The sequence below is a fragment of the Nuphar pumila genome, chromosome 4 (genome assembly GCF_984573655.1).
Source record: "Nuphar pumila chromosome 4, dmNupPumi1.hap1.1, whole genome shotgun sequence".
Lineage (NCBI taxonomy): Eukaryota > Viridiplantae > Streptophyta > Magnoliopsida > Nymphaeales > Nymphaeaceae > Nuphar > Nuphar pumila.
Window position 1 is genome coordinate 7580050 of NC_143252.1, and position 27655 is coordinate 7607704.

General features: G+C 36.9%; 2 protein-coding genes across 2 annotated transcripts; one reads left to right on the top strand and one right to left on the bottom strand.

The window, feature by feature from the left end:
- Positions 1 to 2423: 2423 nt before the first annotated feature.
- Positions 2424 to 12701, top strand: LOC149839228 (Nucleic acid-binding, OB-fold-like protein). Its single transcript, XM_090004038.1, has 3 exons — positions 2424 to 2547; positions 11779 to 12038; positions 12368 to 12701. The coding sequence occupies exons 2-3, from the start codon at positions 11783 to 11785 to the stop codon at positions 12430 to 12432; spliced, it is 321 nt and encodes a 106-aa protein (XP_089860164.1). The 5' UTR covers positions 2424 to 2547; positions 11779 to 11782; the 3' UTR covers positions 12433 to 12701.
- An 813-nt stretch (positions 12702 to 13514) lies between these two features.
- On the bottom strand, positions 13515 to 19188 carry LOC149839229 (uncharacterized). Its single transcript, XM_090004040.1, has 3 exons — positions 18833 to 19188; positions 18400 to 18524; positions 13515 to 14410 (listed from the first exon to the last, which is right to left on the bottom strand). The coding sequence occupies exons 1-3, from the start codon at positions 18926 to 18928 to the stop codon at positions 13684 to 13686; spliced, it is 948 nt and encodes a 315-aa protein (XP_089860166.1). The 5' UTR covers positions 18929 to 19188; the 3' UTR covers positions 13515 to 13683.
- Positions 19189 to 27655: the final 8467 nt, after the last annotated feature.

A 27655-nucleotide genomic window follows, 5' to 3' on the forward strand; every position in this document is an offset into this window, starting at 1 on the left:
GTTAGATTTGCAAATTCGAGAATTTTTTGAAAAATGAGATTTGAAGAAACAGAAATTTTAGTTTTTAAATTATTAAAAAATTACTTTTAATATTTCTGATATTTAAAATGTATTTTTTATTAAATAAAATGAAATCTATTAAAATAATATCTGTGCAGGTCGGTGTTCAAATCAGCATGTCTTCACGTGTCATCATGGACACGACGACAAAATGGCGTGCCCATGTGACATAGGAATGCAGGTACCAACACTAACATCATGCAACTTCTGCGGACTTGTCTTTCTAATTTTCTTAAAATTGGGCCGATTTTCATTTAGAATTTTCGAATTTGAAAGGGTGGAGCTTGACTAGCAAAGTCAATGTCTGTCAACCGGTTGGATTTGTACCCGGTGCCTGACAAGACCCGAACCCAAATTCTCGGATATGACATAGAAAGTGCCAATCCGAATAATATACGGGTCAACCCTAACCCGACCCAAGTAATATGTTTGGGTTATGATTTTTGCAGGGTACCTGACCTGACCCGTCTCAGTTTTTTTGCTGGATACCCGACCTGGCCTAGGTGTTTTATATGTATTTTAAGTAAAAGTAAGCTTTTGGAATTTTACGGATCTAGGATTGGGATTTCATTTTGGTGATCCAGAAAACCCGAACCCGACACTTTGTTATTTGGACAGGTTCGGGTATGTCAGCCCTAGTGCCAAAGTGCATAAATTTAAGAATATAGTGTTGGAAAAAGATGGAAGATATTGATTAAGGCTCTGTTTGGGAGTCGGTATTGGAGAGGAGATGAAGATGGCGAGGCTGGAGTTGTCAACATCTTTGTGAGGAGGTAGTTGAAAATGGCCCATCTGGAGCTCTCAAACTGAGCCTAAATATCTTAATAAAATAAAAAAACATGTGTATATCCACATAGGCTAGAAATTAGTTCAGTAAGTCTCATAGAAACTGGTTTGAGCTTTTAACTTCTCATGCCAAAAAATTGACCATCTTGGCATACATGCCTTAAGTTTGGACCCAATTTAATCCATAACTTTATCAAACTGAGTTGATTTGGATCTAAGCAGTTTCGTCATTTGGTTCAGATTGGGTTTACTGAAATCACTTGTATCCCTAGTTGTTATAAGCATGGTTATAAATTCTTTGCGGATACAAGGAGGGTTCAAGTACAGGAAGCTCGAGAACATTAGGGATGTCAACGGGTAGGATGCAACCAGATATCCTAATCTGTCGGATTCTGTATTAATTTTTTGTTGAAATCTGAATCCGACTAAAATCCGATTCCAATTAAGTGTAAATATCAGATTTTAGATCAGTCAGATCTAGATTTGGTTCTATCTTTCCCAACCAAATCCGATTGAGTGTAGATATTGGATTTAGACTAATCGGATCCGGATTCAGTTTTATGTTTTTCCTTCCGAATCCGAATCCAAATACGGCGAATCCAATTTGATTTTAGTTTTTTTTTACCCGACTCTGACCCGTTGACATCGTAGATAACATATTATGTCCGAGTAATGGGGTTGGTGCAGAAATAGGTTTGGCAATCCTTCTCAGTCCTAAGTTGCATAATGAAGAACTTACTCCTCTTTAAATGGAACTAGATTGTGGATCTGGCTCGGCTTATGGACATATAAAAATCAAGTCAGACTGCGCCTAATTGATTCAGTTCAGTTGAGTCACCCATACTGATATGTCCTGAAAGTTAGGTGATATGATCTACATGTTCTTATTTTTATATTTACAAGGAGAAACCACATTATTTAACGTAATAATATATTTTTTTTATGGTTAAAGATGTACTGTAAACCATTATTTTTCAACCCCCCCCCCCCCCCCCCCAAAAAAAAAAAAAAAATCCCACATACATGTTGGACAACCATGATTTACTAAACTAAAACATTTTCATCACATTTGGAGGGTCAGATATGCAATAAAATGAAAAGGATAATTAAATATATTTTTTTAGATTTATAACCCGAAGAAACCACACCCAGCATGAAGATCTGGTCGCTCTGAGTCAACCTGCCATACCTAGGGTCGTCCTGCCGGTGGTGTAAAACTCCGAGGCTACATGAGGGTGGCATGCATTTTCCCTCAATTCCTTGGCTATGACTTTCAGTTAGAGGGTATGGTGCGGTTGAGTGCAGCCAATATTTTTTTAATTAAAATTTAAGAAATTATGCCTCAGATTCTATGTATGTCACAGGCGATGACACTAGCAACAATATTTTAATATTGTTTTAATATTTTTTTTTGTTTTATTTCAATAAGTAGGCATATTTTAATATTAAATATCAAAAATAGTTGTTTATTGATTAAAAATTAAAATTCGTGTCCTGTTTTTTTTTAAAATCGAACAAGCGAGTCGAACGCGTCCTCGTGACCACGCGTCTTTGTGACATACCCAGGTTCTGTCAAAAAAGAAGAAAAAAAAGCTCGGTGGCGGGAATTGGGGCTTCTTATTTGCTCTTCCCGCGCCCTCTCTCTCTCTCTCTCTCTCTCGTTGCAGGTGGGCACCCCATTATCGACCATCATCTATCCAAGTAAGGATCTCTCTCTCTCTCTCTCTCTCTCTCTCTCTCTGTGCGCTGGTGTTGATGGAGATATTGTAGGAGAAGGAGATTAATCCGACAATGGTTCTCGTGTAGAAGATGATCTTCTAGCGAAAACCATAAAACTCATTCCATCTTTTATTCAATACCTAATCCTTCACTCGAAAGGCGGAAAACTAACTCTGACCCAAGTGGGGTTTCTTTCTGTACCCCTATTTTGCTCGAGAGCCCCAGTATGATCAATAACCCAAAGGAAAGGAAAAGAACCCCATAATTTTCGATCGAGATCTGAATTTTCCGGGGATTTTCTTCTCACTTATTAGTTTCTAATGCTTTCTCCTTCTGTTTCAATCAGATGTAAAAAGGGAGAAACACCTGATGATGGTTCTATCCCTTTTGCAGCATCGTGGGTTAACTTTAATCTTGAAGCAGAATTCCTTGAAACCCTCGGAATCGACCGAGAAATTGATTTTGTTTTGTCCAAATAATCCTTTTCGCCTTTTTTTTTGTTTGATCATGTGCGAATGGGAGAAACCCGCTTTCTTTCCTGCAAGGTTTTCTCTGTCATTCGGTAGTAGGAGATGCTTTTCCATTCCTTTTGTATATGCGCCTTGTAGCCTCTACTTTGCTCCCCGTATCTGTTGCTCTGTTAGGTTTTGGTTCTTTTTTTTAATATTGATTGTTGGTTGCGATGTGCTGCTGTTGGGGATCTGTATTTCTCTTGCAATTCCGAATCTATCTCTCTAGTTTATTATACTTTGTGCTTCAAACTATATGCTACAAGTGGGCAACAAAGTAGCTTTTCAAGCTTTGTGGTAGTGAACGCTATAGAATTGTGCTTATGTTATAGTATACACTGAGCAGGCCTAAGATTCAACGAGCATCCAGAAAGCATAATCTAGAAGAATTGAAAACAAGCATAAAAGATTGTTGATGTAACAGGGATTGCCCTAGGAGTCCCTTCTTTTTAACTGTATGCCTACAATTATCTTGGATAGAAGGCATGGACTATGTAACACACACACTTCTAAATGGGCAATGCATCCGTGACACACCTGCTTTGGTGCAGGAGCGACATTTGGACACTGCTTCTGCAGTGTCAGGTTTGGTCAACCACATCGGGGTTCATTTCTGTCCAAAACTGGACTCGGCTAACCCTAACCAAGTTCAGTTTCATCTATATTATATACATAAATATGTACACACGCTATATATATATATATATATATATATATATATATATATATATATATATATATATATATATATATATATATATATATATATATATATATATATATATATAGCATAGGTGCTTGCGATACGTCTTGATGGGGTTTTCAGGCTTTTTTCATTTTATTTTTAAATTCTGATCGTACAGTTGTGATCTATGTACTTGATTTTATAGGGATCAGCTCTTGAATTGTTCGATTCTGACACATGGGTGGGTTTTTATAAGGTTAAAAAAATCAATGGTCCAAGATCTTTGTAATTTTTTGAGGCTCCAAATATCATTTTTTTCATCGAAAACACATGATCGGTGTGGTTTCCTCATAAATCGACCATGCCCAACACATTTATGGGGTCGGAATTGCGAAAAAATACCGAAAAACCTGAAAAACCCATAGTATGTATCACAAGCTCCTAATGTTCAAGCACCTACACTCTACTCTCTCTCTCTATATATATATAAATATATATATAAATATATATATAAATATATAAGCGTAGGTGCTTAATGATATGTGCTTAATGGATTTTCAGGTTTTTTCATTTAATTTTTAAATTCTGACCATACAAATGTGATCTATGTACTTGATTTTATAGGGATCAGCTCTTGAAGTGTTCGATTCCGTCACATGGGTGGGTTTTTATAAGGTTTGAAAAATCAATGGTCCAAAATCTTTGTAAATTTTTTAGACTCCAAAATAATTTTTTTTTCATCGAAAACACATGATCCAGGTGTGGATTCCTCGTAAATCGACCATGCCAACACATTTATGGGGTCAAAACTTTGAAAAAAACACTGGAAGAGCAGAAAAACCATTAAGCATGTATCATTAAGTACCTACGCTCTACTCTCTCTCTCTCTCTCTTATATATATATTTATATATATACATATACGAGAGACAGTATCGCTGAACGATGCTCGGATGAGTGGTCAAGTGCCACACATAAAAAAAGTTTAAAATTTTTGGTTTTTATCAGTGGTTCCTAACCGTTGCTATAAACAGAAAGCTGCTGATCATGCATGCCATCAGTAGCGCAAAAAATGTTCGATTTGTATCATACACTTTACGTGTTTGATGATACGGGTTACTCTATATCAGAGTTGTTAGTTGAGGAAGTGAGAGCGGGAAGCGATTTAGGAAGTCGAAGCGGGAAGAGAGGCAGTTCTAAAATTTTAAGCGGAAAGTGTGGGACGACTTAGAAGCGAACCAAGAATCTTTTCGGAAGCGAGAAGGGAAGCGAAGCGAAAGCCAATCAGGATTCGAGAAGCAAAAATGTAATTATATTTTTTCTAATTTACCAAAAATATACGATTTATGTTATCATTGACAAAATAAAACATGAGTTTCTAAAAACTGAATCATATATGCAAAGTGCAACCATTTAACAAATATATCTGTTACAAGCATTTAATAAATAATATATCAAGTAAAATTCAGAATTCATATTCATGTTGCAACCATTTAACAAATGCATCATGTTGCAAGCATTTAATAAATAATACATAAAAAAGATCCATAATTCATATTCCTATTGCAACTATTTAACAAATGCATCTTGTTCTAACTTGCAAGCAAGGTTGTCTATATCGTTACTATGGGGTGTTCTGATACGATACACTATGATGCGGGGCGTATCTTAAGATACACTATAAATGCAGTTTAAATGCACTTATTTCAATTTTTTTTCAAAAACATATAAGGCCCCTTGTGGCTAGTTCATATTCATCCCTAAAGAGCTTAAGAGTGATTTAGATAGATTTTTTTCCAAAAAAAGAAAAGAAAATGATGTTGATGATACTCAATGGTTGATGTTATCTAATTTATTTTTGTTTGAAATTTTAAAAATATTAGTTATGTAAAATTTTTAAGCTTAAAAAAAATGTGTTTTTTTTGTTCATGTAAACACACATTATTATGAATCTTGTAACTTATTAGCTTAGATTCGTTATTTAATATGCATATTATTTCATAGTTTGCATTTTTCTTTTGAGATTTCCATTTATAGCATATTATCTTGATTATTTAAGGTTCAATGACTTATGCATGTCATTCATACCAAGGCATAAATGCTTCATATGTGATTTTATGGTTGTATTTTGTGAAATTCATCATTGTTTCACGTGTTATGATTTTTTAGAATTTTCGCTATTTTTTCTGATTTTTTTTTTAGTTTTTTGAATCTTTTGGAAGACTTTTATTAAAATTTATGATACATTATGATACAGTGTAATTATGGGCCTGATCGATATGAGTTACGACACGATATATACAACCTTGCTTGCAAGCATTTAATAAATAATACATCAAGAAAAAATCATAATTCTTTAACAAATGTATGCAAGCATTATAAGAAAACTATTAAAATTGATTAAGAAGCCTATCTTTTTCTAGAAAAGAATCAAATGACTTGCTATTTGATGTTGTAATCGCTGCAAGATAGAAAATCCTAAATCACGAATTCATTTCAAAACCCCAATGGTGAAACCAATAACAAAAACCACCAACTGAACACAAAAGCAAAAAGATCACATTCAGAACAGAGGATGATGATCTACCCCACTCGTAATTTTATTCTTTTATTTTTAGTGTCTTTTCACATTTTTAGCAAACAAATGACCTAGTGAATCATGCCTTTACAAAAAAAAAAAAATAGTACATAGAATGTGACCAACAATTGAAAGTCGTACTAGATCACCATCCTCTGTTCTGCGTGAAACACACAAAAAACAGAGAAAAAACGAATACCTAAATCTTGAACTCATTTCACAATCCCAATGTTTGAACCAATAACAAAAACCAAAGTGAGAGCGAGAGCTTGAGAGATAGAGAGAGCGAAAGAAGAGAGATGGAGAGACAAAGAGAGTGAGATAGTGAGAGACCCAAATGCATGTGTTCATTGCCTTTAAAAAGAACCAATCTGATCAAAACCATAAAAAATCTCAAATCTGAATAAGAAACTATTTATATCCTAGAAAATATTCAAAAATTCATAAAAAAATCCAATACAATTCCGATCTCAATGATCCTTGATTTGCTAGACTCCAAAATTCAAGCTCTACGAAGGACCAAAGTTGATAGAATGTGAAGTGAGAGTGAGAGATAGAGAGCGAGAGATGGAGGCAGAGTTCGAGAGACAGAGAGATGGAGAGAGCGAGAGTCAGTGAGTGAGAGAAGAGAGATGGAGAGACAAAGAGAGCAAGTGAGAGTTCGAGCGAGAGAAGAGAGATGGAGACAGAGAGAGCGATAGTGAGAGTCCGAGAGAGTGAGAGTGAGAGACAACAAGCGAGAGAGAGGAACAGGGAGAGTCAAAGAGAGAAACACAAAGAGATAGAGTGAGAGAGGATGTACGCACTTGAAGACATTCATCGTCAGAGGTCGGAGGTTGGTGGAGCACTGGCGATTGCTGAGAATGAGAGAGAGAGGGAGAGAGTTGCGAAAGTGTGAAACAGAAACCCTATTGGTTTGTTTTTTTTTACGAAATTTTGAAAAATTATTATTTTGCCCTCAATATTTTTTTTGGTAAAAATAGTTTAAGAAAAGGGTAAAACTGTCCACCGACCTTAAGATAAAGGTAACTCGTTCCTTTAATGGGAAACTAAGCAACTCTAATAGGGAAGCACACTTCCCAATCAAAATGGGCGCTACCCCGAGTGTTTTGCGCTTTCGAAGCGTGTTTCGGGGAAGCACACTTCCGGTAACACTGGTCTATATGTGTCTGTGTTCTAGTCGTCCCATTTTTGTTAGGTCCCAACAAAAAACGTGGCTGCAGGTGATTTTTGCTTGATCTAAACCAAAAGATATGTTTATCATAGTTTACTTAGTAGTTAACATGCAATCAATTAGGTATTTTTCATGCACATATGTGTTCTTTTAGAGGGGTGAATTTGATGATAAAGATCCTAATTTTTTTGGTATATAAACAATTGTGAACACATCTACTGGTTCAGATTCAACAAAAAGCACCTACAACCACGGTTTTTTGCCTGGACCTATCTTGGGACCTGACTAGAACACCCCCACCACAACACACACACACACACACACACACACACACACACACACACATATATATATATATATATATATATATATATATATATATATATATATATATATATATATATATATATATATATATATATATATATATACCCGCACTCTTACAAGTAAGTTTTTTGAAACTGTCATATTGCACCTTCACACCAGCACGGTCACTGGCACCCACAGTTATGTGACATAGGCATGCCCTTTCAAGATGTGTCTTGACCGTTTCATTAAAGTTATTCATGTCTGTATCTCTCCGTGCCATACTAATTCCTAATATGCGTCTTTTGGTGGTGTCTCTTTAAAGATGGGAACACTAGAGGAAAAACATCTTCTTGGTCCCTTTAGAATGCATATTCTGAGGCTACTAGCAAGATTTGATTCTTTGATGTTGATAACACTATACATGGAGAGGATAACATGGAAATCATCTGCTTTGATTGAAACGTCCTAGAAAAACAAAGATAAGTGTACAACTATCGACATGAAACTTCTAAGAAATATGATGAATGAATGCTATATCTGTGATATAGTAAGTGACCATGTATATGGTAACACCCTCCACCCCACCCCACCCCACCCCACCCCACCCCACAAACTCATCATGATCTAAAAAAATATGATGAAAAGAAAGTGGAAATAAAAGAATAAAGCTGCATAAATTGAATAAAATCTCAAGAAACAAAGAGTAACACAGGTATTATATTAGGCAAAATTTACTAACAATGGTGAAATTCTTGGTTGCTATTGTTGTGACCTGAATTTGATGCCAAGGGACATCAGACCTCACATAACACAAATTTGGGATTCAAGACTTTCTCTTTTCTCATTCAAAAGGGTTAACACCTATTCCCTTCTCCCCTCCTTTTTGTGTTGTGAATGTAAATTCATTTTTTTTTATTTTCAATGTACTGGTCACATGAGTGACAAACCGGATCTAATGGGGAAGAATTGAAAAAAAAATTGCTAGGGATCAGTGTTGTGAAAAGCGTTGAGGCGTAGCGAGGCGCTCAACCAAAAACCGAGGCGAGGCGTAAGCCTTGAGGCGTAAAGCGTAAGCCTCAAAATTTTTTTTTGAAAACTTTTAAAAAATTATAAAAAAATATCTAAAAATACAAATAAATAAAGAAATGCGTTATTGATGAAATTGACAACCAATAAGAAATAGAAAATGTCAAATAAGTACTAAAAAATATAAGATTAACATATAAAAGTAACTAAAACCTGATTACATAACTAAAAAATATATGAGATTAGCCTACAAAAGTTAAAATATATGGGATTAACCTATAAAAGTTAAAATATATGAGATTATTCTAAAAAATATGAGATTAACATATAAAAGTAACTAAAAAATTGATTACATAACTGGAAAATATATGAGATTAACTAAAAGAAATTAAAATATATGAGATTATTCTAAAAAATATGAGATTAACGTATAAAACCTAACATCAAACCATGACAGTATATCATACACCTAACATCAAACCATGGCAGTAGAAGTAAATTTAGCCACAAACAACTTAGTTATTGTATTGTGGAATAATTAAAGATTGATAAAATTGATTAAATACTTAGTATCAAGAGCATTTACATTATTATGCCATAAAATAAGTTTGTTTGCATGTGCACACAGTGTTCTGGCCAATGAATGGAAACTCTAAATAAAGTAAAGTAAAAGGGTAAAGAAGACATGAGAGGGATCCCCAACATGAAAAGAGATCTGATATTTTTTTATGACATAAGAAGCGAACCAATACAATTAGCCAGAATCCTATATATTCCCAAACCTATACCATGTGCTTGAAGTTAGACTATTGGATTTGATTCCTGAATTAGTTATACTTGTCAAATTATGTGTTGAAAACTACGTTTCTATAAGCTAAGTAACCAGTGAAACTATGGTTCTCTTTACTGATCCAACTGTGATTTGCATCTTTTTATGAGACAGCGTGCAAAATACAACACTCCCAGTGTGGATGCTATTGAGAAAGCAAGAACAGTTCAACTGTTACAGTTGTATAAACTGCAGTGAAACAACCGTGACACTTTCATTAACGTGACACCCTTTTCTAAGATCTAGTTATTTAACTAATCCTAGGGATGATGTTTCTATATATATACCTATATATCCATTATTTTTGTAGAATAAGATTTAAGTCTGAGCAGAAAATTGGCCTATTGTTGGCCCATCTTTAAATTCTTGTATAATAGTCTACTACACTTCTAATCTTACTAAAAGTGAATCTAACTTATTGCTTATGACTTGAATAGTAAATTCCAGGACAAACTAATTAAAGTTGAACGATTAAACCTATACAAAGATTCTCACAAAGCACATATGAACAGACACACCACAGGGAGCACTTTGGAGTGGAGATAATAATAGATCGATAAGAGAATCCTGGTATTAATTCTGTGTAAAAAGGTGAATGTGGATATGATGAACATATAAGTGATCACTTTATTGAAGGGGAAAAGTGGGCATGAAAATCAATTATATAATTTCCTTCTTCGATAGGCATGTATCTATGGATTATATATAGAGAGATTCAGATGGCATATGCTAGCTGTTGGAGAGTATAATTTGCTAATGACATAGGATAAAGTTAATTACCCACTTAGTTCTTAATTTCATAAGGGGGTTTACTGTTTTCATACAACTTGCAAAAGATTGGTGTTTGAGTTGGACTCCCACTGCATAAAAGTTAGAAAAAGTTGGAGAGAAAATTCAATAGGACAAAACCAGTGTTATTAAAAGCCTCACCTTGAGGCGCGTACGCCTCACCTTGAGGCGCGCCTCGCTCTGAGGCGTACGCCTCAAGGCGTATGAGGCGTGCGCCTCAGGGCTTTTGCGCCTTATGCCTGCGCCTCAAGGCACAAAGCCCCTCGCCTTGAACCGAGGCGCGCTTTTTGCGCCTTGAGGCGCGTTTTTAATAACACTGCTAGGGATTCTAAGATGAAAGAAAATTATAGAGGTGTTAAAGGTAGACTGAGGGAAGAATGAAACAAGGTTACAAGAAGGGATCATAGAAAGTCACTAAGGACAACAAGAAAAAGAAAAATCTGAAAGGAGTAGGATAGCTTGAGAATTCACCCAATTTAAGAGGCCCAGTTTTTTTTTTTTTTGTACCACATAAATTTGAATGTGAGATTTCCACATCGTGTATGCGTTTGCAACTTTTGACTGTGATGGGGTTCTCTTAATCAAAAGAATTCAATTATGATAAAATATTTTTTTTAAATGTTTTATAATTTATGTTATGTGTTGCATGCAGTATGATGTAACACAAAAAATATGACAACCGATAGCAATTCTTCCCTAATGCTCATGTTGCCAAAATATTTTAATAGTTATCACTATCATATAAATCTTGTCTTCAACTGTTATAGCTTGGTTAGCAATTCAAATTCACTCGGAAACTGCAAAGAAATCATGAAAATAGCATCTAAGACCAGCTCTTTGTTTCTCTCTGGCAATCTCAAAGTGTTGGTGACTTGGTGTAATCTCCTTTTTTGGTCTCCTTTCTTCGATCCAATATCGGGCATCACTTGCCCTGCCCTGAAATCAACCTTTTAAAACTATGTTCAGTGAGCAGTTTACTTGCTCTGGACATGCTGCTTCCAGAAACATGAATGGCAGGATTTACATTTTTCACTGATGGACTTCCAGACAGATAAAGTGCAACTTGTGAAGACACACTTGTTAGTTTGTGCACCATCACAGATACACCAAATTATGTAGCCAGAAAGCTTTGTGAGAGCTATGTAGTCAAATATTTCCTTGTCTGGCATTTTATGAGGATTTGTATCAAAACCTGCATGTCATTGCACCTAACATTTTAGCTGTCTTGATTTGTTTCATTTTTACATTATTCATCAAATAATAAGCTGCATCTTTTTAAGACATTCCCAATTCACAGAGAGCTCTTTGTTTTACAGAAGAATGGATACTTCAAGCCCTGCAGTTTTTGTCAATGCAGAGCTCTTAAAGATGTACAGTGGGCGTAGGGTGCGGACTGTAGTTAATGTTTTACGAACTGATGGTGGGGTTCTGGTCGGGCAGTCACCAGATGGCCATCAACTATCCATTAAAGGGTTAACCCCTTCCAAGCTGTCACAATATGTTGAAGTTATTGGTGTTGCTGAGGGCAATCAATCCATCCGAGCTGAAATATGCACAAACTTTGGTGACACTTTTGGTATTTCTTTCATCACCCATATTGATTAAGCAAAACTATGTATGTTGACAGCAGGATTTGATATGACAGGCTGATTGGGTGTCATATCTTCATTATTCTAATGGTGTTCTAGTGGGGTTCTCCAATCCCATTGGTTCCGCCAATGCCATTACTGATGAAAATCTTGCTTTTTCTGTCAATATTTCTCATAGTTCCAGTTATAGCAAATATTTCTTATCCTTGCTATAGTCCCTGCAAATCGTTTATTAGGTTCAGTCAACCATATTTTTTTATGCATCTGCATCACCTGAATTTCTTTCACTTATTTTGGGCTTAACTCTCTTTTGCAGCTTTGGATAACTTCAATGAGTTGTGTCGTTTAGCCAACTCAGAGTACAAGAGTCTGTTCATCTAGGAGCTGGCTATTCTAGTGGACATTTCTCTCTTTTGCTCTTTTGGAGGATCAGGGACCTTACCTTCATTTTAATTCGAAGAAAAGTTAAAGTTTGGAGTATATGAACAAAAAGTATTTTGATCAACATGGTTCCTCTGCAAATGCTGTGTAGTGGAGGTTATTACTTATTTGTGATATATTAGGTTTTAGGCCTTGTTATCAAACATAATTGCCTATATAGAGAGGTTTAATTGCTTTTCTTAAAGCTTCATCTTTGCCTTGACTTTATAAATCTGTCGATATTTGCTTGCTGACATGCCGTGTGCTCTTTTTTTTTCAATTAAAATTTTAATTGCCCGTGCATCTGTTTAAGTGCGTGGGGTGCCTCTCTGTGTGTGTGCGTGTGCGTGTGCATGTACACTCGCATATGTGTAAAGTTTCAATTTACACGTGCAAAAGCATATACGTGTGCCTGCTTGGAAACTGCAAGGAAATGGGACAAGTTTGAGAGAAGTGGTTCATTCCTATCCTTAATCATAAGTGGTAACTCTACAAACACAAGCACTTGAAGAGCTCAAGGTGCCAACGGATTTGGTCAGCCCAAAGAAAAACAAGCCAAGTTTCTATTATAACCAGTCAAGTTAATATTTTATCTAATGCCGGATTTAGATGCCTAAAACTTGTGAACGCTAAAATTAGGATGGTCATTGGATAATCTCTATGTTAATCTACAGTGTATTCTTTTCTTAATAATCATGTGAATGCCCTAAAACAAATCAATAAATTTAATAAGTGATTCTTGTATGAGAGAGAGAGAGAGAGAGAGAGAGAGAGAGAGAGAGAGAGAGAGAGAGCATTAGTCGTCGTGGATCCTGAGTCAAGTGATCCCCAAAATGCGTGTACATGATCTTTGAAAGAAGTGAATTTTACTAGGATACTGAAATCATATATATATAAGCGTTCATACTGCTCAGAATTCAACTTGGAAGTCAATATCCTTAAATTAGCCACTGGGACCTAAGTAAAAAACAAAAGAAACCGTATCCACTGCCATCCACAAAGGCCACAAGGATCTAGTCCTTTGAAGCCTTAGACCACACTGCTCAGAGTTCAACTTGAAGTCAATATCCTTGAATTAGCTTCTTTTTACATGGATTTGTGTTCAACAGAAGTACAATTTTTGTGTGCTTCTTGATCAATATAGTAGGAGATGATCCTCCCAACTATTCTAATACAAAACATACACATTGACTACATGCAATTCATACATATTCATTTGTAAGCACTACAAGCTTTGGCATGTCCAAGTACTGACCCTCTACCACTTGACAACAACTCTGTCTCTACCCCATTCTCTCCAAAAACCTCCTCCTTAGATTCCATAATCCCTCTTCCTGCATCATCTTTCAACTTTATCCTTCTGTAACATTTCTGTGAGTATGATTGGCCCTCAGCTATGCCCATCGGTGAGCATTCTTCAAGAAGCAAGTTTGGAACACGTTCTGAACTTCTGGTAGCAGGAACAAATGAATATTCCCTCTCATCAACCATAGGTTTTGTAAAAGAGCAACACTGCTCGTCAGTCTCTTCAAAATGTTGAGTGGCAGGACGGGTGCCAAATGGCAATTCAAAGGTGAGTGGCCTCTGTGGTTGTGCTTTCATCTGCACAGAGCGCAAGAGTGCAGCACGCCTCAAGTCAGGAGAGTGGCAAATATCACTGGGTGAGGAAGGGAATCTGCCCTCTGAATCTGAGTTCCTTTGCCTCTGCTGAGAGCTACCCATTACAAGAGAAGGAATGCACATTGAAGAAGCTGCAATTGTGGTAGGGATCGACAGGCAGCCAAATACTGATTTGTGATAATGTCTACAAGGAGAAACTGGACTAGTGGGTCTGGAGAAGCTTTCAGTTTGAGCCATGGTGATGCTCAATGATTGTTCGCAGCATCTGGAGTCATCTGAATCTTCTGACATAGGAGAACATGGTGAAGAGAGTTCATCCCTGAAATGAAAAATAAACAAGATATGAAACTAGGACCGAATAAAGAATGAAACAAAACCTTTATTCAAGATTCATCCCTAAACAAACACACCTTCTGTATGTTAGCCTAAATACAAAGACCAGAATAGAGCCAAATTGTACATCTAGACCACAGAAAAGTCATCCCTGTAACTAGTAGCATACAAAAGCCCAATTTCACAGAAAAATTTAATGTTAGTCGAAGTATGAAGCCATAAGGATTCATTTATTTGGACCATGCACCACAGACACCAGAACATGCTCAATGAGCGCTTCGTCTTCAAGGGTGACAAACCTTCCAAGTTGCTCAAGATAGGTCGAGTGATTTTTCTGATCCAACAAAACTTGGTGGAGAGCAATCAGACTTGGACCTGCAACTGGTTCCATAATGTGCTTATTCCGAAACAACTCCATCCTCAATCAAGTAACTCACCTACTAGGAGAATGCCTCAAAATATTGACTCAAGCAAAAAGATTTCCACATTCTAAAGAGTGATCAAGAGGTTTCAATCAAGCAGGAATCAATCAAGCAGGAAAACACAGATCTCCAAAAATAGAAAGGAAAAAGAAAAAGAAAAAGGAACAGCCCGTCAGCAGTTCTTTCAAAAATAAATTTTTTTAAGCCACTCGCATCTTCAAAGCCTAATGAGATGGCTTAACGAATTGATGTTCCTTTGGGTAGATATAGAAAGTTCAAACAAATATAAGGGAATAACAGAAAAATTAAATCTAGTCAAGGCTGAATCACGCATGATATCATGCCCCAATCTTGAATTGTTGTGATGGTCACAATTTAGTCTTACTGCCCCTAACAAATAAGAAAAAAATGCGCACAAGGGCTCGACCATCTGGCTAGGTGGGTCGGCTTAAGGCATTCAAGCTGAAAGACATTGAGGGCTCAATACCTGGAGTCTGTGTCCCTTACCGCAAGGCCAAAGTGATAGGGAAACCTAACCAGTGAGCAGTGGGGAAGGGGTATCCGGAGGTTTTACATCCATGAGGGGTAATTGGTGAGAGACGGTTGAGCTTGTAAATCCTTCCCCAACCGCACAGGTGGTTTCCTTCATTATATATATATAAAAAAAGATAAGATAAAATTACTGCCAAAGGCAAAGCTACTTTCATGACTTGGAAAGCAGGATCTTAATACCTTAAGTTTCCATAAAAGGACTTGAGAAACAAGACAAAAAAGAAGAAAACACCAAATAAGATGGATTTACTAGTTCTAGCATCCCCAGTGAGTCATGCATTCAACTAAAAGGATCACTTCCCAACCTTTCAACATATATAAAATTTGTGGATTTACTACATCCTTCTTCAAAGGCCCCAAAAAGCTAGACCGTGCCACCACACCAAAATCTATATCTGAAGAATGTATAGATTCTACAGAAACAAATACATAGACATCATAAAATCCTTCCACAATGGCCTCATGTCAAATCCAATTGGGCCCTCAGCCCCAGAAAAGACTTCTTTTTTATAGCTATACCAAATCACTTCCACTTACTCTTATTTGATTGGAAAATGGAATCCATCACTCAAACTCCCACAACAATGGAGAAGAGGCAAAACACAAGCCACTAGATTCTGGGTTACATGCTGTAATCTCCCAGTCAACCAGGAAAATATTCCCCATATCATCCATTATCAATATCTACCCCAAACCATGCATTATCTTCTAGAGAAAGAAAAAACTAGAAAGGGATAAAAGAGAGGAAGAAGAGGCAAGAAAGCATTGCCTATCAAAGTTATGACAAAGGTCAAATTACAACTCCAAATCTAACTGTAAGAATCTGGCAGAGGTCACTATCTAGCACTTGGTTTATTCTTACCATGCTAATAACAAAGTGTAAAACATCATGAAAAGTTATAGGCCGAACACAAAATGAAAAAAATCATGCTCTTTGTAATTCATTATTTAAAAGATTCAAGAATATATTGAGGTTAGCAAACACAAATAAAAAATAATATAAAAGAAATTTGTTGAAAAAAATGCATGGCCTATAATTTTCCATAATAAATGGTATGTAAAACAGTAAACAAAAGGTGCGCAAGCATGCACATAAACAAATAGAACTATAGAAGATCATAATCATTTTGCCACCCCCTCTTTAAGGCTGGAATAATAAAGTACAAAAAGTTGCGAAAGTAGAGAATGGACAATCAAATGCAAAATGTCCCCAATGGTAGTGATAACAAAATGAAATTTAATAACCAATATTTTATCATAAGTTCTGCCACTGACATTTTCAAAAGGGAGGAACATGTGTATGTGCATGTGAAATGGGGATGGCGTGTGGATGTTTTTTGGCTTGTGGTTTGAGTGTGATTGTTGATATCAGAACAACATATTATGCAGTTGAAGCACGTAAGAATCAAAATGGTATTTCATTAATGACAAATCCACTTATCATATACTTAAAAATTTTGCGTTCATGTATTTCTCACCAATAGAGTTCAAAATCTTCATGGTCAAATAGAATCTTAAATTAAGAACCAGATCTTGGATTAAGCCCCAATAAAGGAACAAAACTTAAAAATGACATTCCACTTTTGTGGTTGTTGCCCAGAAACCTTACAGATATGCCCTGATATAGCAAGTACTAAGACATAATCAAGGAGAAGATTGATTATCAACAAGTAGTTTCAAGATTTTTTCATTTTGGAAAGCATAAAGAGGGTTATGAAGGACACATAGGATACTGGAATCAGTTCGAGAGGTGGGCACTAGAGGGTTCAAAACTGGAGAAAGGTGTCCAAATGAGGATTTCAAAAATAACTTCTCTCTGCAAGAGTTATACACACCCTTTTCGTTGGTTTAGCAGAAAGAATTTCAAAGTCCCTTCTCAATGTCCCAAACCCTTTTCCAATATCTTTCTCACACCATCAAAAGGATTTTGAACCAAATTCCTTTGCATATCATCCCAATTTGTCTCGTCCACAGCTGGCACTTGACCAAATTAACAAAAAGGAAAAAAGGTAGAAATTCCCAAACCACTCTAAATAGGGGCGATTTTTAACATCCAAAGGAAATTTGGCCTAACAATTTCCAATAAAGGTAACATAATTTATAACATCTCCATGTAACAATGTTGAATGTCTATTTTGAATGGATGACCATCTTGCAACTCCCTACAAACAGATATGGTGAAGGAATCAAACTAACCATTAAGCTACAAATATTCATAAAATATTCTATTAACCATGGAAAGGATGCTCCTCTATGAAAGACTTAAGAGATAGCAGAAGCACGTCTATTAATACAATGCACGGCATTTACATCAGGGAAGCTTAACTATTTTCAGAAACAGGGGTTTAAGAATTGAAAACGTCAGAACTTTGCATCTCATCCTAAAAATTGGTAATTCAAAACATCTGCAAGAAATATCAGGTTAACATTCCCCAACAAACAACACTGCTTTTGTGACTTTTTCATGCGATTGACCATATATACAAATGAACAATCCCATTCCAATGATCCACAAAAAGAAAGGATTGAAGAACTGAAGTTATTATTAGCAGCAGGCATTTTATAGGAGTCTATTAACAATACAAAGCAAATTGTGCACTGGATGCTCTTCTATCAAGATCTATAAGATAGCATCCTGGCATCTAGTTATAACTATTGATAACAAGCCAGCATAATTGGATCAGGGCATCTAAGCTGAATATTGGGGCTTAACAAGCAAGAAAGTAGAATTTCATAAATCATCCTTAAAAATACGAATGCGTTAAACTTGCAGGAAACCTAATGATTAACATTTCAACCAGTAATCACTTATCCCATGCAATGTCCAATTTCCACAACAGAGTGTCTCAGGCCCTCAGGCCAACAATTACAAACTAGCAATGCACCTAACCCATCCAAAACCTACATATAGAAAAAAAAACAACACATAATTATTCATAGTCCAATACCACAAAATGGGTGTAATAAACTCAAACTAGAAGTGAAGGAATGGTAATTCAACCTAGAGTAGCCGATTATCTCCGATCTTGCCGGCGAATCCAAAGGATCAAATCTAGATGGTGAAGTTCTGTGATTCTCCGCCAGAGAGTCCCCTACAGTTAAACCATTTAAACTGGACGCCATCATCTGCAACAGTTTTTCAATAATCATTACACCAACTTGAAAACTCACAAACCAAAAACCACCAAAACGAATAGAAGAGGAAAGAAAATGAAATGAAAAACAAACCCTAGTTAAAAACAGCCCAAACCAAAGGAAACGAAGCAATTTGACGACCATACCCATCATAAACACAAAGAAACCATGGAAGCTTATGAAGAAAAATCGAACACCCATTTGAGGAAAACCAGCTATTCATCCACCAATATCAGTATCACGCATGAAAAAAGAACACTTGGCCTCATTCACAAACAATTTCGAGGAAAAAACCAGACCTCGCTGAGATATCGCTTATGGGAATGTAAATTGTCGAGATATACATCATCTTCCGGGTCTCTACTCCTCTTCCCGCTCGATTCCGATCCCATCATTCCTTCACCTCATGCAGCCACACCAGAGGGAGAAAGAAGAGCGAAACAAACACACCCCAACATTCACTTTCAATACACCAACATCATGGGAAAGAAAGCATTTTGCACCAAACCCATCAAAGAAACAAACACAATCATTCGACCCATTTCGAATTCCTTTTCGACCATCTTTTCTCCTCGAGGCTGGTTCACATCCCCATCGAAACTGTCGTTGAAAAGCAGTGTCACAACACACGCAGACAGACCTCTCTTTGCAAGCCTTGCACTTTACTCTTGTTATCTTTATTACAAGAAGCGCTCTTTTATGTACCTCCTAGTGATACATTATCTGAAGATTTAGAGGATTAGAATCTCTCTCTCTCTCTCTCTCTCTCTCTCTCATGAATAACTAATTATAATTAGTGAATGATTTGGCCACGATCGATTACCCCTCGGAGGTGGTTAAATCGTGGGTAAGACTTTTAAGAACCCGTAAGACGACAATGCCACAAATCTTTAAAATTTATTTTATTTACCCAACTGGAGACCCCTCGGTCATGATATTGCCACGAGACTCTCAGTTATGATCTTGCAATATCACCTCTAGAAATTTTATTTGACAAGACAGCATTTGTTACCTTTGTGGGTAAGGAATCCCTTAGTTAGAAATCTTAGGAGAGGTTGTTTTAACCAAATTCGATATCATGGTAGTGGAGGGATTTGATCCCATTCACGTACCGCAAATGGATCAGCAGTGATATTTTCATTCCGCTCTTTCTTTTCCTCTCTTTTCATTCTTTTCCTTTTTCTTATCACAGTAATTAGGAATAAAAAATAAATCTCTATAAGGAAAGGTCTTACTCTTAGAAGAACGTCACCAATTGATATTTGATACATTGTGTTTGTGTGGTTGGTAACGTTGATTAATTAGATAAGGATAAGGAAAGAGACAGTAAACAAAAGCCTACATAGCATTTGCTACGCTGAGTCCGTTTTTTGAGGTTTAAAATTTTGGTATATTGTAACCAGTTGATTTTTCAATATTGATAAAATCTGACATATATTAGAAATACTTGATTCAAAGGCTAGTTTCTACTAAACTTAATTTGTACATCGCATCTAAAGGATCAGATGTGCAAAAAAGATGAAAAAAAAATAAAAATATTGCATTTTTCACCAAAGGGTTCCTTACCCACGAGGGTAGCAAATATTACCCTTTATTTGACCACACTTAGAAAGACATAAATATATGTGATAATATAAAACATATAAATATACGTAACAACATAATAAAAACTAAAAACACAAAAATTTGAAAATATTGCACTTTTTTGAGAATTATATGCCTTTGAAAATATGGCCAATATATGATTTTTGCAAATTATGGTTGATATTTATAACATAAGTTTAACCATAGTGCAAACCTTTCTCTCTCATCTTCCATAATCTAAGGGTGAGCTTGGATGCATCTTTTTATCTGGATATATTGCATAAACTGGGAACTTCCACCAGTGCTAGTTACCGAATTTATTGCATGTAATGCACCTGTGGAGACTGACAACTAACAGATATAACATGTATCATACTGTTTTGAGACTCATGATAACCAAAATAGACAATGGATTAATGGAGCCCTTATTTTTTCTATCCACCAAAATACCTATGAAAGCACCTAGTTACTTGTGACTCCCTAAGGGCAAAGGGTAGGGATGGCAATGGACCGGGGCGGGGGACAGGGTCTCCACCCCCGCCCCGTCTCAAGATTAGAACCTCCATCCCCGTACAGGGATGGATTTTAACCTCCACCCCGCCTTCATCCCCGTTTCATGTCCTCCATCCCCGGTTCAAACAGGGATGAGGCGGGGCGGGGCTCCGTTTCCCGTAGTCTATTGCCATCCTTTAGAAGGACTGGGGATGGGGCGGGGCGGGGCGGGGAAAAGTGTAAGTCCATCCCCGCCTCCATCCCCGAACAGAGATGAATTTTAACCTTCGTCCCCTCCTCCATCCCCGTTTCGTACCCTTCATTCCCAGTCCAAATGGGGCGAGGCGGGTCCCCGCTTTCCCTCGTCCACTGCCATCCCTAGCAAAGGGTAAGCCCACCAAGTTTTATGCTGTCAACTACAGCAAGCAGATGTCTCTGATCCTGGGTTTGGTTTTTTCATGTAAATAAAAAAAAGCACCCAATTACTTGTGGCATCTTAAATCTTCTTTCTAGATTTGGAATATACAGGGTTGTTGGTAAGAGCTGTCAGTGTACGTCTCTTTGTGGCGGGACTTTGCAGGTTCAAACCCCAGTGGTACGTGGAATAATAACTGGTGAGGGTCTGCTAATCCTAGTTTGCCTTTCAAAAAAAAAAATGTTCATAGCAGGATTTGAAACATGACCAAGTTCCTAAAGTTCAATTTTGACTAACAAAAACATCAAAGCTCATGATCTTGGTCATGCTTCATGTTAGCTTCCTAGTCTTTAGAAGAAAGATGTATTTACAAAATAAACAAATAAATTTTAAGCAACCTTTAAAAGTTTATTTGCCCACTCTAATTGTAGGTTCTACATGAAATGCATTGTATTTTGATCTTAGATTGCTAACGTTAAGTGCAAAATGAGTATTTGTTATTTTGCCTATACCAGGTTAAGCATAAATAAGGCCTTTTTTAAATTCAGTTAGCCTATAAACTAAGAAATTTAGACTTATGGGTTGAAGTTAACTGCTTATAGCACCGGGTGTGATCATAGCAAGACTAATGTACGGTTCTAGAGCTTTCTGGATCTGGATTTGGATTTAATTGGATTGGACCTAGTCCTACATACATGTCTCTTATCCCAGACGCAGAGGTCCGAGAATAATGACATTATTGTGCATCTTGAACCAAATCCAACTTGTTGGATGAAGAGCATGTCCAGTTCCATAACTGGATCTCATTTTTGTCCAATCCATGAGAAGCCAATTGACAACCCCAGAGCATCTCCCCACATCATATGCAAACATGTTTGCCATCACCATGTTGAAGTAGGGTTGTCAAGGGGTCGGGTTTGTCTTTGGTATCGGACCCTTAGCTAACCTGGATATTCAGGTATGAGCATAAAAAATGCCAACCAAAAATGTTTTTGGGTCGACCCAAACCGACCCCAGTAACATGTACGTCAGGTTTGGCTATGATCTTTGTCAGATATCTGACCCAACCCGGCTTAACCCAGTGCTTCTTTATGTACTTATGTTAGAAAAAAAAATCTTAATGCTCTCTAAATTATGTGGATCGGATTTAAGATTCCATTTTCTTGACTCGGCCCACATAACCTGAACCTGGGTGCTTGTTATTTGAGCGAATGTGGATACATCGTGATATATGGTTCGGATACAGGACCCATTGACAGCCCTATTTGAAGTTTCCAGTAACCTAATTGATTGAATGAGCATTTGAGAGGGGAATAACAAAATGTTAGGTTTTTCTTGGTGCATTGCCCCTAGATCCATTTCTCCCACTTATGGAGGGAACCAATTAGAGGAGATTTATGGGAGAAACCCGATCCATCTACAGGCCAAGCATGGAATAAAATAGACCAAGATGTTTACTTTACTCTGTTTAGTCTACAACATCTAGGGATGACAGTGGACATGGGGAAAGCGGGGCCCCACCCCGTTTGGACCGGGGATGAAGGGTATGAAACGGGGATGGAGGCGGGGACGAAGGTTAAAATCCATCCCCGTTTAGGGATGGAGGCGGGGATGGACGTACCCTTTTCCCCGCCCCGCCCCTGCCACTTTTCCCCGCCTCATCCCTGTTTGAACCGGGGATGAAGGACATGAAACGGGGATGAAGGCTAAAATCCATCCCCGCCGGAGATGGAGGCGAGGATGGAGGTTCTAATCTTGAGGCTGGGTGGGGGTGGAGACCTTGTCCCCCGCCCCACTGCCATCCCTAACAACATCACACAACAATGCCATCTTTATTCCATTTGGATATAAATGAGTGGTACAATGACCTAGATAATGACTGAAACATCAAATCTCCACATCTCATCATGCCAGTTGCACACATTATGGACACTAATGGAATTAACAGTAAAATTAGAGGTGAATCTAAGGAATAAGTCCATCTCATTGCATACCTAAAGTCTAAAAATTGTCACAAAATCTGATAAAAATATACCTTATTTTAAAATAGTGCAGTTTTATGACATTATTAACACATTTTTTAAGTATGTTAAATATTCAAAAAATTATTATGTTTTTCAAAATTTTGTTAAATTATTTGCAATCTTATGAAGGCCATTTTTCCTGTTGTTTTTCTGAAAAATGTAAATCCCGCTATTGAGATTTGTGACATTTTTTTTTTGAAAAGCAAGCTCTGGGATTTGACAGACCCCTACCAGTTGTACAACTATACCATTGGGTTTTGAACGTGCAACGTCCCAACACAAGGTGACATGCACTAGCTGCTCCTACCAGACAAGGGGAGCCCCTGTTGGTGATATTTCTCTTTATTTTTAGTGGATATTTATCCACAAGTTGTCATTATACATGTACATGATGTCGCAGGTTCGACTCGAAAGTTCAAAAATCTTTTGGAAAATAGGACACCTAGTTTTCAAAAAATTGAGTTCTTGCACATTCATATCGAATCTGTGTAAAACTCTGAGTATTTTTCCCTGGTCATGAAAGATAATTTTTAACACCTGCCTGGGTCGCTGCATGGCCAGCAGGGTAGTTGTGAGGGTGATGAGATAGAAGGCACCTGATGAAACCCCACTGGCTCACGGGTGTGTCTGTAGCTTTCAAAGGTGGGCTACTTAAGGCAGGGTCGTCGTAGGAACTCACTTGGAGTTTTCCTCGCTTCGAGGTGGGTTCCTTGTCATAAAAAGAAGAAGAAGAAATACTCAATTTGTCTTCATAATGAATCAAATCAGAGTGGCATGCATGCCTTGATATTGCACGCCACCTCCAACAATACATACAGTTTATACCTCAAAATTTGCTGTCAACATGCCATTTATATCACTCTAAAATCCCATCAACCAAAGCATATTCTCAGATACCCACAAGGGCTCTATACACCAGACAAAGCGGGAAGGCATTGAAGTCAAAGGACATCACCAGTTTGATACTTAGGGTGTGCATTCCTTACCACAAGACTAAAACCAACTAGAAATTATCTTTGATTTCTTTTCTTTTTTTTTTTTAATGATGAAGAACCCTTGCCAAGAACCAGGTCACTTAATGGGCATGCCTCCCTGCCAAGTAAATCCTGAGCGGGGTTCGCTGAAACCCAAGCACGAAGCACTCATGGAGCTTACCAGTTAAAGGCACCTGTACGCCCGGTGAGAGTCGAACCTGAGATGAAGAGGTCATCACCTTCTCCTCACCTGCTGCCACTTGGGCGACCCAGGCAGGTGTTAGAAATTATCTTTCATGACCAGGGAAAAATACTCAGAGTTTTACACTGAAGACACCAAAACAGGGCCTTGATCTCTCGACCCATAACAGGACATCCAAATGAAAGCAGTAGTATTTTCCACTCATTATAAAAAAAAAAGGTTATAATAGAAAAAGGTATATTCTCTACTCCCTTTTGTTGTCTTGCATTGTTAAACACTTTTATTAAGATTGGTGCTGCAATTTATAGGCTGTAGCCTTTTAGGTGGTGAAGATAATGTTGAATTGACTAATAAAAAAAAAAACTAACTTTGTAGCTATATATGCATGCACTTGAGATTGTCTTATTAAATCAACTATTTAGATAGTGAAAATAAATTGATTGTTATGTGATATACAATCAAGATACAACCTGTCAGATGTGGGGCCCAACATCAGATGGTGGGTGATCGGGTGTAGCAGCATTTGTCTGGAGTTATTTTTTTTCTTTAAAATTTTCAGAAGAAACAAATAGTTATGGTTTGGACATCCCGAATGTGGGCTGAAAGCTACCCTTAGGCATATTGGCTACTAAAGTAGGGATGGCAGTGGCGAGGGCAGGTGTGCGGGACAAGGACTCCACCCTTGCCCTCTCTCAAGAATTTGTCCTCCATCCTTGCCTTCATCCCTGAAGGGGTTTTGATTTTAATGTTCATTCCTGGGTCATTCCTAGTTTCATGTCCTCCATCCCCCGATCCAAACGAGGCGGGGCAGGACAGGGTTCTTTTTTCTTCTCCGTTCAAACAAGGCAAGGTGGGGCAGCCCCCCCCCTCCAATCCACTGCCATCCTTAATTCTCGCCTTCATCACCGTGGTGGGGGACTTTGGACCTCTACTCCCACCCCATTAGACAATTAAGGAGATAGAAGATATTCCAAAAATTGTTTTATGTTAGGCTTAAGTATATATATATATATATATATATATATATATATATATATATATATATGTATGTATATATATATATATATATATATATATATATATATATATATATATATATATATATATATATATAGAGAGAGAGAGAGAGAGAGAGAGTAGAATACAAGAGCTAATTCGTGAACCACAATTTTCATAAATTTTTTATTCCTTTCTCTTGAATCTAACCATAAGGATGTGATCTACATGCTTGGTTTTATAAGAACCCACTCTTGAATCATTCAATTTTAATGCATAAACAAGATTTTTTTAATGCCTTAAAATCAATGGCTCATAATCATCATAAATATTCAAGCATTCAAAAATCATATTTTTCATAAAAAATACACGATCCAACAATTGATTTCTAACAAATTCACCATGCCAAGAACATCCACATAGTTGGATTTACAAAAGGAATATTGGATATACCCATATTTCTAGTTCTCACATTTTAGCAATATATATATATATATAAAGATTTTATAATATGTATAAGAGTATAATAATAATTTTCTTAATGAAAATTAGGGACGCGGGCAAGAGTAAGTCCATCTCCACACGGGTTTTGATTTTAACCTCAAACCCTGATCCATTCCCCCATTTCATATCCTTCGTCCCCAATTCAAAAGAGACCAGCCATCTTTTATTGGTATATTGTAAGTGATGCTCAGCTCACATGGTTGGGCTCTAAAAGAAAGGTTACGTCGTCATATACATTTATCAAGATTGAAAGTAAAAAAATAATGAAAAACATAAATAAATTTTTATTTTAAAAATTATAAAATAATTTTATTTTATGGCTATTAAAAAAAAGAAGAAAAAGACTTTTGGAGAGAAAGAGGGGACGTTTTCTCATTATATGCCTGTTAAAAAGGGGGAAGAGGCATTTGGGAGACAGAGTGAGTGATTCTTTATTTTAATGCCCTTAGAGGAATAAACGTGATGGTAACTCATTAATGTTTAAAAAATTATAATGTGCCACGTAAGCAACACTTTCTATTTTATGAAAACTCAATGCAAATACCCATACAAATTTTTAATTACATTATCAACTCACACGGCAAGAATGTCAATTAAGAAAAAACTGTAAAGCATCAAATTTATTGCACTGCTTCTGCTTTTATAATATTTAAGATTAGGTTAGTTTCAATTGCCAATATTTTGCCACTAAAAATGTGATATGTTAAAAAAATCTTGTTTGAAGATATTATTCATGTTTTAATATCACACATTTTTTTTTGCAAATTTGTACATATTTTATATGTTTAATATATAGTTTTATATGTATTTTATTTTTGTATACTGATATTTTCTTGAGATTTTTCTAAGAAACCCAAGATTTATTAAAATACCACCTTGCTGAGATTTTCCCAACGATGAGGTTTGTGACTATTGAGATAAGCACTGAGGGATGTCAACGGTTTTGATCTTGGTCAGAAATCTAATTAATTCAGATCCTTTGGGTAAGAGTTGGTAAAGAAAGAATTTGCATTGGTACTACCCTTTTCCATCTGAATTTGGATCCAGCACTGAATTTGATTAGTAAGGATCCAATTAAGCCCAATTCAATAAAAGCTACTCGAACCAAACCGACCCGGTTACATCCAGCATTGGCATCTTACCAGCACATTGTGACAGGGATACATGATTGTAATTTTTTTGTTTGACAGAGAAAGCTGGGGTTAGGCAGACCCCTACCAGTTATACAATCATACCATTTAGGGTTCGAACTTGCAACGTCCCAACAAAAGGTGACCTGTATTAACTGCTCCTGCCAGACAAGGGGAGCCCCCTAGGTCATGATTGTGAAAATTGAGATACAGGGCATGTTGATGGTCAGCTTAGATTTTATTAAAACTTCTAACCCTAGTAAGAAAATGGATCAATCTGGACCAACGGGGCTCCGCTTGTTTGGCAGGAGCAATTAGTGCACGTCACCTTGTGTTGGGATGTTGCAAGTTCGAACCCCAAAAGTATAGTTGTGTAACTGGTAGGGGTCTGCCTAACCCCAGCTTTCTCTGTTAAAAAAAAATGGATCAAGCTGGACTGGATTAAGATCAGGCGGCTCTAGTTGCATCCTGATCCTGATAGGGTATCCTGTATTATGTAGGACCTAAATCTAATAATCTATAACTCCCAAGTCACCCATTAGTGCAAAGCCTTAAGCTGACCCACATAACCAGGTGTGTGAAGCCCTTGGAGGCACTTGAAGCATTTCTTTTGCTCGATTTTTATACCTTCCAATTTGACATTCAGGTAGCGATGTAAAGGGATTGGAATTTGGGTTTGATGTAGCATTTACTAAATCTGACCTAAGTTGGATATTGGTTGATCGGATTCACAATCAGATTTAGATTGAGCAGAAAAAAAGTAAAACTGACTCCAACTTGTTACATCTGATTGACACATGG